General features: G+C 43.5%; 2 protein-coding genes across 2 annotated transcripts; both read left to right on the plus strand.

Moving 5' to 3' along the window:
- The first annotated feature begins 2086 nt into the window (after nucleotides 1–2086).
- Nucleotides 2087–3973, plus strand: MIURF (mitochondrial elongation factor 1 upstream open reading frame). The gene is made up of 2 exons (XM_081877702.1): nucleotides 2087–2632; nucleotides 3711–3973. The coding sequence occupies exon 2, from the start codon at nucleotides 3736–3738 to the stop codon at nucleotides 3946–3948; it is 213 nt and encodes a 70-aa protein (XP_081733828.1). The 5' UTR covers nucleotides 2087–2632; nucleotides 3711–3735; the 3' UTR covers nucleotides 3949–3973.
- Nucleotides 3974–3984: 11 nt separating this feature from the next.
- MIEF1 (mitochondrial elongation factor 1) lies at nucleotides 3985–12181 on the plus strand. Its single transcript, XM_081877642.1, has 5 exons — nucleotides 3985–4124; nucleotides 4836–4984; nucleotides 5653–5833; nucleotides 6550–6812; nucleotides 8169–12181. The coding sequence occupies exons 2-5, from the start codon at nucleotides 4841–4843 to the stop codon at nucleotides 8970–8972; spliced, it is 1392 nt and encodes a 463-aa protein (XP_081733768.1). The 5' UTR covers nucleotides 3985–4124; nucleotides 4836–4840; the 3' UTR covers nucleotides 8973–12181.
- The last annotated feature ends 1087 nt before the right edge of the window (nucleotides 12182–13268 follow it).

Below are 13268 nucleotides of genomic sequence, written 5' to 3' on the forward strand. Positions count from 1 at the left end.
CTTCAGTGTGTTTTATAGCGCATACCCACAGCAGAGGCCCACCAATTTGTTCTTGGGCAGCTGGGGAGAAAATGAACAGCACAATTCTTATCATGCCTACTGAGAAGTAAGGCCTAGGACAGAAAACTTATTTTTCCCAAGCCATACAACTAGAGAAGGTTTAAAACATCAGTTCATTTTTTATCAAATATAATACTATCATGGGGACATGCATGACATAACACAAATTTAGAGAGAGTTAGTCATGGTGGAGCTTTCCAAATAATTGTATTTTCCACACAGGAAAAAGCTTTAACTTGTTGAATTTCTCCCTGCCATACAGCTGTTAAATACACAAGAAAAACTTCCCTCCCAAATGTCAACCCTAAACCAAAGCCTCAGTTGCCATCCTGTGCCCACTTACCTGGGAGTAACCCCCATTAAACACAAAGATACTTCTGGGTAGAAATACAGTATATACCATTGTTAACTATACAGTGAATTCTTAATGAGTGTCTGGTCTTTAGTTCCTGCAAAACAGGAGATGTGTCTAAGGCCCTTTGCAAAGTTTTCACATTTGCCTTTTGGGATGAAGAGGGATTCTTTAACATTCACCCATACTTATTGTGTACTATGGTTTGCAGAAAGAAACTTCCAGGGACTATGCAATGTCAGATGAACCCAGCCCAAGAAAGATGCATCCTGGTTGCTGGGGAAAGGAAGTAAAATACAGATTCCAGGGAGTAGGAAATAAGCAGAATCAGTAAACAGGAGGGTAAACCAGCAGCTCTTTAGGACCTCAGAAACATCTATCCAAACCAACTCACTTATAAATCATAGCTCTGATTTCATTCATTGGTTGAAAACACTGACAAGCAGGAGCAGCCAAGGGGCTACAACTGCGTTGCCCAAGTCAAGAAAGCAATGTAAACCAAAAGGCCAGCTGCTTTTATCCTCGATCAGGCAAACAGCCAAAGAAAGACATGATGGGGAGATCTAGGAAGGGAAGGCTTGGAAGAGTAAATGCATCCTTCATAGTCTTCTGAAACAGGAGCAAAGGATGCCACTATAAAGGGTAGCAGAGCTACTGGTATTTATTTATTGCATTCAAAGCCCAGCTTGTTCTCCAAGGAACTCAAGGCCGCATAATGTACATGGTTCTCCTCATCCTCTACTAATCTCCACAATAGGTAAGGTAAAAGTTAAAGGACCCCTGGACGGTTAAGTCCAGTCAAAGGCGACTATAGGGTTGCGACACTCATCTCAATAATCCTGTGAGGTAAGTTTAAACTGAGAGGAAGCGGCTGGCCCAAGGTTACCCACTGAGCTACATAGCCAAATGGGCATTTGAACCCTGGTTTCCCAGGTCCTAGTCTGACACTAACCACTATACCACACAGTAACGTCCCCGGATTTACAAATCAGTCCCCTGACAAAATCCATCCATTACGACTAAAGTTGAAAAGTATTCCCGGATTCATTGGAAAAAATCTGGTAACCTTAGTACACAGGCCACCAGTTCTGGGCAGGAGGACCAGTTCCAACAGCTCTACTCTTACGAATGAGCAAGACTGCAACCCATTTTCCTAGGAAGAAATCCCACTGAATTCCTTGGGAATTATTCCTGCTGGGTGGACACGGCTAGTACTGCAGCTTCTTTTTAGTCATGCCTAAGAATTGACCTAAGAATGCCTAAGAAGGGACGCGGGTGGTGCTGTGGGTTAAACCACAGAGCCTAGGACTTGCCGATCAGAAAGCCGGCGGTTCGAATCCCCGCGACGAGGTGAGCTCCCGTTGCTCAGTCCCTGCTCCTGCCAACTTAGCAGTTCGAAAGCACGTCAAAGTGCAAGTAGATAAATAGGTACCGCTCCGGTGGGAAGGTAAATGGTGTTTCCGTGCGCTGCTCTGGCTCGACAGATGCGGCTTAGTCATGCTGGCCACATGACCGGGAAGCTGTACACCGGCTCCCTCAGCCAATAAAGCGAGATGAGCGCCGCAACCCCAGAGTCGGCCACGACTGGACCTAATGGTCAGGGGTCCCTTTACTTTTAAGAATTGACCAACTGAAAAAAAAAAAGAGACTTCCAAGTTACTACTACCTGAAGCGTGGATTTCAATAGGTCTACTCTAAGCATAAATCTGCACCCCAGCCTTGCCATAGAGAACTCCTTATTTATAAGCAATGCAACTTACACACGTCTAATGCCTAAATTTAACTCCGTTGCTTAGCTCTTTGCTTCGTACATCACCTTAAAAAAACAGAGCCTTTAATAAAAGCATCCAAGACGGAGAGGCGCTATATGCAAACAGCCCAGCAGGGGCGCAGCCTCCCTCAATGAGCAAAATATAATATTTTTAGAGTGTAGGGTATTATTATTTCCGAGCGCAGGAAGGGGGTCGGTCGGTTTTGTTTTTAGCCCTATTCTGCTTCATTTAAATCCTCTTCCATCGATGCCCCTCCGCCCCAGGGCCGAATTGGAAGCCGGGGCCTTTTGTGGATTTTTTCCTTCTTGGAGTTTCCATGGCGAAGGAGGTCGTGCCCCGGAAGAGAAGCCGCCATCTTGCCGAGTGACCCCGGGAGCTGTGCCGGGAGCGGGAAGAGGTGGGCTCCGAGCAGCCCCTGAAACGCGACGGTCTCCTCTCCTCCGCGAAGGTACCGAGAGCAAGTGCCCGCCCTTAGCCCCAACCCCCCTCCAACCTCCGGGGGAGACGCCCGGAGCCTTAGGGCCGCCCAACCTCGGTGGGACCGGCGGGGCTCTCGGCTCGGAGGGGAGGGGAGAAAGACTTCCTTGATCCCTTGAGTTCCAGTTTCCTCTGAGGGCCTTTCATTTTCCTCATCGGGCACTCAATATATATATTAATAATTATATGTATATACTTCGTATTGTGGTAGGCTGGAGGGAGAGGGGAAATCTGCCAGTCGCCGTCACCGCCATCTCCGAAATCCACCGAATTCTGATACTGCTTACTGTCTTCTTCTTTTAAACAACCTTTATTGTACAGCAATTAACACCAATTTACATATAACTTATAAGAATTAACTTAGTACATACAGTATATACCACACACAGTACACACACTACAACATACACACACCATAAACACTAACTTCCGATTCTTCTCATTGTGCTATTTTACGTTTTGTTAGTCTGTACACATTTCGTTATTATTTTGCTTTCCCATTTATTATCAAGAACATTTTGCTGTATACTTTCTCTATATTTCAAGATTCATTCTAAGTCTGCCGGGAGATTGACGTTGTCACAATAATTTTTAATAAATCTGTCTTCACAATAATTTCATTTAAAATACATATATGATGTTTCCCCATAACCCAACTTTCCGATTAAGTCACGGGGCCTAGAAAGAGGCAACGCTGCCACAGGCTGCTTGACTGTATCTCCCTTTGAGATTTCATACCTAGTTTTGTGGGATGTGAACATTGGTTGTATTTTTTAAAAAGGCTTTTCCTTACCTTTTGGAACTTTTTTTGGCCTTTCTTTTAATATGTCTAGTGGAGTCTTCTCTGTCTTTTGCTTAGAAAATAAATAAAGGATAACTTTGCAGGAGGTTGTAATGGATAGAGCTTTAAATAAATGTATTTCTCTTATTTGTTGATATTATTACTCATGTCCTCTTGGATAAAACACAACTGACAACTTGGCTAAATATTATAATTTGCAAAAATACTGGATTGTTTCATTGTCTCTGTTTATTCTGTGTGCCTTCAGTTTGCCCGCCCTCCATTCATCCTTCATGGCAGCGTGGACCCGTGAAGCAGTGCTGAACCTCTATCGCGCTCTGCTGCGTCAGGGACGTGGCCTGCGCTATACTGACCGTGATTTCTACTTCGACACAATCCGGCGTGAATTCCGCAAGAATCAACATCTTGAGCAGCTCAGAGATAAGGAGAGGCAGCTGGAGAAGGGCCAGGCTTTCTTGCACTCCAAACTCGGGGGGTTGGTTTAGAGACTTCCCTTCCTGCCCCCCCACCTGTTTTCTCACCACTTTCCTTTTCATCAACCCTTTTGACCGTCTGGGCTAGATGGTCAATATTGGCTGTGTGGTACAAATTTGAACAAGGAATCCCAAAAGTGTCCTGCCTGGGAGTATTCCCCATTCTTCACAGATGCAGTAAACTTCAGGTAGGTTGTTTTCCCGGCAGAATGTGCTCTCTTATTCAGAATCTTTATAAATGATTGTAGATCTGTCCTAAAGCACTACTTTGAATGACTAAATGTAACATGACTAGGATATATGGGAGCCAGAGTAGTTCCAGGAAGCTTGCAGATCACACTGCAAGGAGTGACCTATACAGTTGGTGGTAAGAACAAGAGAAATGCATAACTGCAGAGGTTGGGGAAACTCCCATCTAGCTTTTGATGGTTTTTCATAGTGGAAAGATCTATTTCTGTACAATAGTGTGAGCTCTTATTACAACTATTTTTATGATCTGGAAATCAGTTTATGAAAACTTGAGATCATTTCATTTTTAAAGAGCATACCATTTTTCATATATTCTCATTTTCCTTAGGAACTTAGTTTTATTTAGCAGTAAAAGATAGAGACTTAGGTTTGGTTGTTGAGCTGCGTTCAATTCCTTATTCAGCCATGAAGTTCACTGAAAGGACCTGGGGAAATCTCAGCCTAAGCTGTGTCAGAGTTGTGTGTACAAATGACTTAAGAATTGTGAAGCATGTTATCCTGTTATAAGTTTGGTAGAATGGATAATTAGGTTCTTTGTAACCACCAGTGGGACGGAGTGAGATTCTAGCTTTAATCAGGAAGCACAGAATGACAAATGGGCAAAATGAAATATGTTAACAGTTGTGTTTGGTTTTTCTCTTCCCATAAAGGAGCAATGGCAGGCGCCGGAGAGCGCAAAGGAAAGAAGGATGACAATGGCATTGGCACAGCCATTGATTTTGTATTGTCCAATGCTCGACTTGTCCTGGGTGTGGGAGGTGCTGCCATGCTGGGGATTGCCACCTTGGCTGTTAAGCGGGTAAGAGTGAACATTGCGAGTGAAAGGGTCCCTAGATTTGGGGTACGATATAGATGCAATGTGAGTTTTCTGTCCCATAGGTCCAAATACAGACCAAAGTGAAGGACTGACTGGTGCTCCGAAGGATCTAGTTGCAGGGATTCCAAAGAAAGATGCACAAAACACCAGAGTAATCAGTTCTAATGTTTTATTATAAGGATATATAAAAGAGACATACAAGGCAACATGGAATTCCTTTCCACCACCTCAGGATGGACGCTGAAGCAACAAGCACCACCATGCTAATAGCTAATAGAGGGGCTAATAGCTTGTGTGTTACTTATACAGAAAACAAGCTATATAAACTGGCAGAAATAATCCAATTAATCACACTGTCTTAGGGGGCTGTTCCCCACTCACATCCATCTCTCAGATAAGTGGGTAGCTGACAGGTAGAAGCTTCCCTATTCCCAACTAGCCAAGCCAGCAGCCAAGGCTTCAAAGCAAGCAGATAAGCTCATTTTACAGCTCACATTGATTAGTCCCATGTTTGCTTGACTACCAAGATAGAGTTTACAGGCCTCCCAGGACAGTTTCACCATTGGGTTCTACACAGGGAGGCTGTGGAAATGAAGGCTTTTGAATGGGTCATACACTTAATTTCTTGTCTCCCCACTTCATTGCTTCAGATGTATGACCGGGCGATCAGTGCTCCAGCCAGCCCCACTCGCATGAGTCAGTCAGGAAAGAGAAGCTGGGAAGAACCAAGTTGGCTTGGATCATCATCTCGGTTATTGAACCAAGATATGAAGACTAATATTAGCCGCTCTCTGCAGACTCTTCCCACTGATTCTTCAGATTTTGATATAGGTGAGGGACATCCTGTAATTCTTATGCAACTTCTTACATAAGTTGGTTGCCAAACAGGTAAACCTTTCACCTTTACATGTTCTGGTGTCTAAAAACAGTTAGTTAAGAAAGGATCTTAGTTTTGGAAGAGAGCCTACTGATCAGTAAGTCCAGCACATTCTTCTGAGGAAGAATACTGCTGACCTAATGTATTCCTGACAAGTACTGTTCTAGTGCCTTATGTGAAAATCTCCAGGGAACAAGAGCATCTTTTTCAAATCAGTCAGTTTATTTTACACTGTACTTTCAACAAAGATATTTGTGCTCAAAGCAGTTTACAGAAAACAGACTGCCCAAATTATTACAATTATCATATATATATATATAAGAGAAATTATATCACTACCTCATAACACTAACAATGTGCAGGAAGAACATATGGGTACTTTTCAGTTTGTCCTCATAAGGAAGATTAAAGCTAGGAGGTTGTACTGTTTTTGTCAGGAAAATGACATGAATTAAAGGGTGTTGTTGCAATCTGTATCAAGATGCACATTGCCATTACTTTTAAAGAAAGGTTAAAAGTGTGGTCAATTATTTTTTTGTCTCACATAGTTTAATCCCCAGTGTTTCCAAATTCAGTACAGGTCCAATTCAGTACAGGCAATTTGTACCTAATGAGTCCTGTGTGGTGAAATATTGAGGCCTGCTGTTCTCTCTCCAACCTATCCTGGCAGATTTGATCAAATCCACAAAGCAGAAATCATCCATCAAGAAAAGCCAGGTGGAGCTGAAGAAGTCCCGCCTCCGAATGTCCTTACAAGAGAAGCTGTTTGCGTATTACCGGAGGAAGGTGGCCATCCCTACAGAAGAGCAGGCGAAAGCCAAGCAGGCTGCTGTAGATATATGTGCAGAACTGCGTGGTTTCCTCCGTGCCAAGCTGCCAGACATGCCTCTCCGTGAAATGTACCTGAGTGGTAGCCTCTATGATGATTTGCAGGTAATTTGGATGAGTGAGAAGGTTTACATATTCCTCAATAGGCATGATAGAGACAGAGAACATGCAAACTTCATTGTTGCCAGTGTTTCTCTCAGCATCATGTTCTTGTGCCTAGAATTGTCTGTGGTCATGTTTCTTGGCTTTTTTGTGATTTGACCTTGCATAGGAAATAATTTCTTCTCCCCAATACTGCAAAGCACTTTCCCTCCTTTTTGCAATTTTAATGTCCTCTCATTCCGACTGAGCAAGATTCAAATCTTTATCTTTTCTCGCCCACATCTTTTCCTGATTGTGCATGGACGTTCTACATTATTTAGTCTCTTCTGTTCTTTTCAATATATAATGGGCATAGGAGCCGTTCCTTCATGCTACCCTGATGAACATATAGCCTTTAAGTGAGCAATTCTGAATGGACGTACTTGATTCAACACTACATCCAGACTTCTGTGTGTAGTATTTTGTATTAGATAAAACTTAAATTTACACCTAATGGTGATGGTGATTTCCTTGGAGAAACGTATCATGTTTCGTCAAACTCAGTCTTTAAATAGTTGTCTTTTGGCTTTAGACAATAAAAACTTAGAAGCAGCAATGTCCCGGGTTCAGTCTCTGCCACTCCAGGTAGGTCTGAGAAAGACACCTGTGTGAAAAACCCTGGATATTTGTTGCCAGTTGATGAATAAACAATTGTGAGCTAGATAGAACAATGGTCTGATTCAGTGAATGGCTCCCTGTTTTCTATTATATGCCCTTGGCTCTTTTATTGCATTCACCATAAATGTGAACAGTTACGTTTTATTTTGAGGAAGCAATTTCATTTCTTCTTTTCTTACATTCTTAGCATTCTTCTCGGGCTTTAGTTAATGTAAATGCACTCCACTTGAGGGGCTTAGGATAGGTTGCAACACATTTAAATCTATATATGACTAAATACTCAAAAAACAGCTCAAGAAAAAAATTGCACAACCTCTACAGAATTAAAAACACCAGGTAAGCTTCACCTACATGCAGACTTACTCCTATTCACTAAAACTCAGGCAACTCCCCCGTCTGTCTCTCTGTTCTGCATCCAGGGAATGCCTATCTGCAAATCATCACTGTGAGCATGTGAATGGCCTCTCAGTAAGGTGGTAGTTTCTTTGAAGCATAAACTCTGCTTTTATTTCCTTCTTTCTGTTTAATTTATGGGGAACTATTTCTAATGCTGCCTCTGATACATCAGCATGTTCTAGCACGGCACCGAGCATCATAGAGATCCCAGCTCAACGTTCCTTTGCATTCCAGCCTTCCCCTTAGCCAAATAGTGTGGCCTTTTAAGGGCCTTAGAAAACCTCTTCTTTTTCTCCCCCCTGGCAGGTTGTGACTGCTGATCACATCCAGCTCATGGTTCCTCTGGTGTTGGAACAGAACCTGTGGTCTTGCATTCCAGGTGAAGACACCATTATGAACATCCCTGGCTTCTGCCTGGTACGTCGGGAAAACCCAGAATACTTCCCTCGTGGTAGCAGTTACTGGGACCGCTGTGTGGTGGGGGGCTACCTTTCACCCAGGGCTGTGTCCAGCACCTTTGAGAAAGTTGTGGCAGGCTCCATCAACTGGCCAGCTATTGGGACCCTCCTAGACTATGTGATCCGTCCAGCAGCACCCTTGGAATCTCTGACGTTGGAGGTCCAGTATGAAAGAGACCGGCGCCTTTTCATAGACTTCTTGCCATCTGTGACGCTAGGTGACACTGTCTTGGTAGCCAAACCACACCGACTGGCCCAGTATGATAATCTGTGGCGGCTCAGTCTTAGGCCGGCAGAGACAGCTCGCCTGCGGGTCTTAGACCAGGCTGATTCTGGCTGCCGTTCCTTGTGCCTCAAGATCCTCAAGGCCATATGCAAGCTGAACCCGGCGTTGAGTCACCTTTCTGCCAGCCAGCTTACCAACGTCATACTGCACCTGGAGGAGACTGACTGGTCACAAGACATGCTCGCTGACCGTTTTCTGCAGGCCTTGAAAGGGCTCATTGGCTATTTGGAAGCAGGGGTCCTTCCCAGCGCTTTGAATCCCAAGGTGAACTTGTTTTCAGAGCTTACTCCTGAAGAGGTGGATGAGTTGGGTTACACTCTGTACTGTTCCCTTTCAGAACCAGAGGTCCTCCTGCAAACAGAATAGCTGCCTTATATGTGAGAACAGTGTTGGAGCTTCCTGCCCATGACAGGTTTTCTCTGACACATCCTGAGTGAGATATGCATAACCTGCCCCATTCTTTTCACAAGTTCGTCCTGTTTTTCTTTCCGTTTTTATCATACCGTGAGAGCGGGGAGGTCCATTAGATTTCTTGGTGCTATTAGTCCAGTTCCATTACCCGCATAGTCATTGTCTCATGGGGCAAGAAATTATGTGGATTGGCTGCTCGGTCTATTAGAAAGTCCTTGCTGTGCTCCCAACTGCCTGTCCCAACCCTGTGCAACCCGCCACCCCGGTAATATGCTATGACTTGTTGCACTGAAAACTCTCACTCCCACCTAGGAAAGTGTGGGATTGGGCCAGTAACCTACTGCCAATTTTTGGAAACATCTAAATATGGTGATTCTGTGCTCTCTTCCCCCAGGGGATTCAGTCCCCTATTGTTGGTTTGTGTGTGGGAGTTTGTTTTTGTTCCTCTCACACCCCAAAATGCATGGCAGTCTGGATGAAAAGTTTCAATTGAAATATTTATAGTGGAGAATGTATTTGTGTGAGCTCTGTGCATTGATTGTATTTATATTTGCCGTGGGGGGGGGTGTCCAGAGAGAGTTTGCACATTTGCATAGGTTCTCACCAATGTATCCCCATTTTTGGGGAACGGGGGATAAACTCCCCAGCCAATCTGATGCCCTTCAATGTACACAAATTTGGTTCTTTTATTGCATGCATGTTTGCAAAACTGGCGCTAGACCCTTAAGGTGTCCAGAGGAATGTAGGGAGAGCAGTTTCCTGTATGTGGCTATCAAGAACACTTCCCACTACAAGTGGTAACTGTCCAAGAAAATGCAAACTGCTAGGGAAAACACATTCTTTAGCTTTTATTGTGACATAGAACAAGTAGCTCTGGAAGTAAGGCACCATATTTTCAAATATTTCCGTTTTGAACATTCAAATTCTTGCTGAAAGCACTGCGGCTGGAGTGTGCTATGAGGAGTAGTTGAGGTTCAGACCTTCATCACCCAGTTGCTAGAATTGATGGTCACTACCTTGTACCTGCCAAACGTCAGGTCCATAAAATGACTAGTCACTAGAAACAAGAGACGAAGGTTCTACAGGAAGGCAAAAGAAAGCTTGAATAAAAAGTAAAATTGTGCTTTTAATACGCTTTTAAAGAGGGTGGCACATTTCACGCTTAATCACCTTGCCCTTACTGCTTTTAAGGAGTCATCAGCTTTAATTTACGCAATGCTGCTCTGCATCTCTGGCTGCTCCTTGAGATAATGGCACAGCTCAGGGAGTGGCTGCTCACTCTAGCTATGTCTCCCGCTCTGCAGACATGAAATGGGCATTGACTGTGAATGTCTTATCTCTCAGGAATGTTTGGTTCTGTTACTGCTGCCATCACCAAAAAAGAAAGAAAAGTAACAGGGGGTACCCTAAGTGGCAAGATTCTTGTGTGTCGAGTCTGCATGACAAGCATTGCTATGGTTGTGTGTAATTTTGCAGGCATGGCTCCCCTGTTTTCACATCTGAAATGCTCACCTTTGCTGCTGAAAAGGCACCATAAATAATGAGATAATTTGTAGGCACAGTATAAGGAACAAGTGCCCTTTCCTGTTCTTTTCTTTTTTTAAAAAGGTGGTGCTTATGTTAATAAGTTAAGCCTTTGGTGTGGTTCCAGGGTGGAGGCTTTAATCTATATACCAACTTAACCCGGGTACCCCCCCCCCCAAAAAAACAGTCTGTCTTTTCAATTTTGTCTGCTAGATGGTATTTGTTGCACAGCAGAGAAACAGTGTTGTGGTTATTTAAGCCTCACCAGATTTACAGCCAAAGACTTGAAAGGTTGTGTGTGGGTGTCTGGTAATACATAGCCTGGAAAAACACCAGGTTTTTCACTCATCTCTCAGCCGTCCTTCCAGTACGAGTTTTCCTGCCACACATGCTGCCATGGATGCATGCGGATTTTAGGGGGATGGACACCTTGCTATTTGAACATGAATAGATATTTTAAGAGTTGTACGAAACCCCACATTGACCTCTTCTGTGTTCATCCAGTTTCTTCTTTGCCACCATTCTGTTGCTTGTTTCAAAGTTGCAGCATGGTAGCAGGGAGATCCTGCAAGGAGAGTAGGAGGGATCTAGTTTCTCCTGCTTTTCCGCTTCTCAAATGCATATCATTACATCCTCAGTTAAGAAAATGAATGCTTTATTACTGACTAGGAACATAATTAATAGAAGCCTTGACCAAGACATGTTGCCATGAAGCTAAATGTGTATTGAATGTAGGCTTAGGCCAGCAAGACACACTTGTATTATTCACTTTAATTGCTTTAGCTGTTCCTTTCTCAAAGTAATGAATTCTTTCTTTGAGGCACCTAAAAGAGGACGAGAGATTTGAGCCTATTTCTTAGTATGGTAGGTGCACATAATTCCACGAGTAGGAAATAAGAGACCATGCTTTTGACAGTCAACACAAAGTTTAAAGTGGTGATGGTTGGGAGAAGCATGTCTGGGCTATTCCTTATTTCTGTGGCAGGGGATGCAGGACAGGCTATGTGGGACAGCTATAACAATATTGCACCAATTCTGCTATGTGACTAGATGATTCATTCTGAAGAATGTTTACACCGCCACCAGTATTCAGTAAAAATGCATGTGTATTGGTATATATAGGAGGGTTTGGTCTTAAGCACTTGTGGACTCCTTATGTGAAATGTCAGAACAAATTGTAGATGCCAGTAGTGTCTAGCTGCTTTCTCATATCATGGGGAATGGGGAGGCCTTGGTATAAAATGAATGATTGTCATAGGCCCAGAAGTCGAAGTCTGCTGCTGCATTCTTGAACCCTGGGAAAGCATCAACGTACTATCTTGATGTTTAGGTCACACCAGCTAATGTCATTTGCCTCTAAACTGCAAGGTGGGGACCATCGATCTCAACTTGAAGTCTTTCATTGTTGTCAAACTCCACTACTGATCTTCCAAACCTGTTAAAATTCTTAATACGACAACTTAATTATGTAAATTGTAGACTTCTTCTAGTGTCTGTGTGTCCAAGATATTGAAGAGAAAGGAATTAGATACTTCAGCCTCTCTCAAGCCCTAATGCTGTGTAAGGGAGTTGGAAGAACAAGGTCTAGTGCATGGTCTGTGACTGTGTGGAAATTATGAAATAAAACAACTTTTCCACAATTGTGTGGCTGTTTTTGAATGTCTCTACAACATAAGATGCATAGCCCTTTTCACATTCTGTATGCTGGGGGACAGGAAAATTCATTGTGTGCTAGTTAGATTGATAAAATCTTGAAACTATCAACTTGTAATGCCCACAGGGAGAAATGTACTTAAACCATACAATAATCCATCTACAACTGCATACAGCTTTCAAATAGCACTTACTAGTTTGTGAGCAAAACTTGGCAAGGAGTGAGCAAAAAATTATAGACTTTTCTGCAGAACATGCTGCCTCGTGTGCTTTTAAAAATGCAAATAAGATTGTGCTATAGCTTTACATCAACATTTCACCATATGCCTTGTGGAAGTCACTTGGAAATGCCACAAAGGATAGTTGTCATATTACCTTGGTGCAGAGGTTGCAAGAGTTGGCTTCTCACACAACTCAGTGTTCAATTTTGTTTTTTAAAGGCGCAATTCCTCAGCAAATTAGAAGTCAAGATGTGTGTTTGTAAGGAGGAGTTGAGCAGAGAACTTGGAGGTCTTGGCTTTTATGCCTAGCATAGATGCTCGTCCTCCTGTCCTTAAGATCCCTGCTTTTTATTTATTAAATTTCTATCCCATCCTTCCTCTCAAAGGAGCCTAGGGTGGTACCTCCTGCTTCTATCTTCTGTGCCCTCTTCCTGTTTTGGCTTTACCCACCAAATATGATAATATAAGGTTACCAGATTTTTTTCAAAGAATCCAGGGATACTTTTGTTTGTTTGTTTTGTTTTTTTTTAAATTAAGAACTAATATCTTCTCTTCTGTGATCTCCGTGATGCGGCCTTCCTCTGGGCCCTGGCCTTCTCTCTTGGAGTACTGGCCGCCATAGATTGGGCTCGGGTCGGGCCTGGGCTCCACCACGTGTCCTTGCCCTCCTGGTGCTCTCCTACCTCTCCTCAGTGGCGGCAAGGTCAGGGCTCCCCTCTTTTTTCTCCTTTCTCTCTCTTCCTTCTCCTCTCCTCCCTGTGTTGGCTCCGGTGTTTTCATGCCCCCGAAGCACCGCTGGGCAGTCGGCCTGGTGGCCGGGTGCTCTCGCTCCCGACTTGATTTGGGTTGTGGG

Source organism: Podarcis erhardii (assembly GCF_964252035.2).
Source record: "Podarcis erhardii genome assembly, chromosome: 10".
Classification (NCBI taxonomy): domain Eukaryota; kingdom Metazoa; phylum Chordata; class Lepidosauria; order Squamata; family Lacertidae; genus Podarcis; species Podarcis erhardii.

Coding starts and splice junctions, on each gene's coding strand:
- MIURF (XM_081877702.1), top strand. CDS start 3,736: ATGGCAGCGTGGACCCGTGAAGCAGTGCTGAACCTCTATCGCGCTCTG.
- MIEF1 (XM_081877642.1), top strand. CDS start 4,841: ATGGCAGGCGCCGGAGAGCGCAAAGGAAAGAAGGATGACAATGGCATT. Junction 5,834..6,549: donor TTCTTCAGATTTTGATATAG/GTGAGGGACATC, acceptor CTATCCTGGCAG/ATTTGATCAAATCCACAAAG. Junction 6,813..8,168: donor GCCTCTATGATGATTTGCAG/GTAATTTGGATG, acceptor CCCCCCTGGCAG/GTTGTGACTGCTGATCACAT.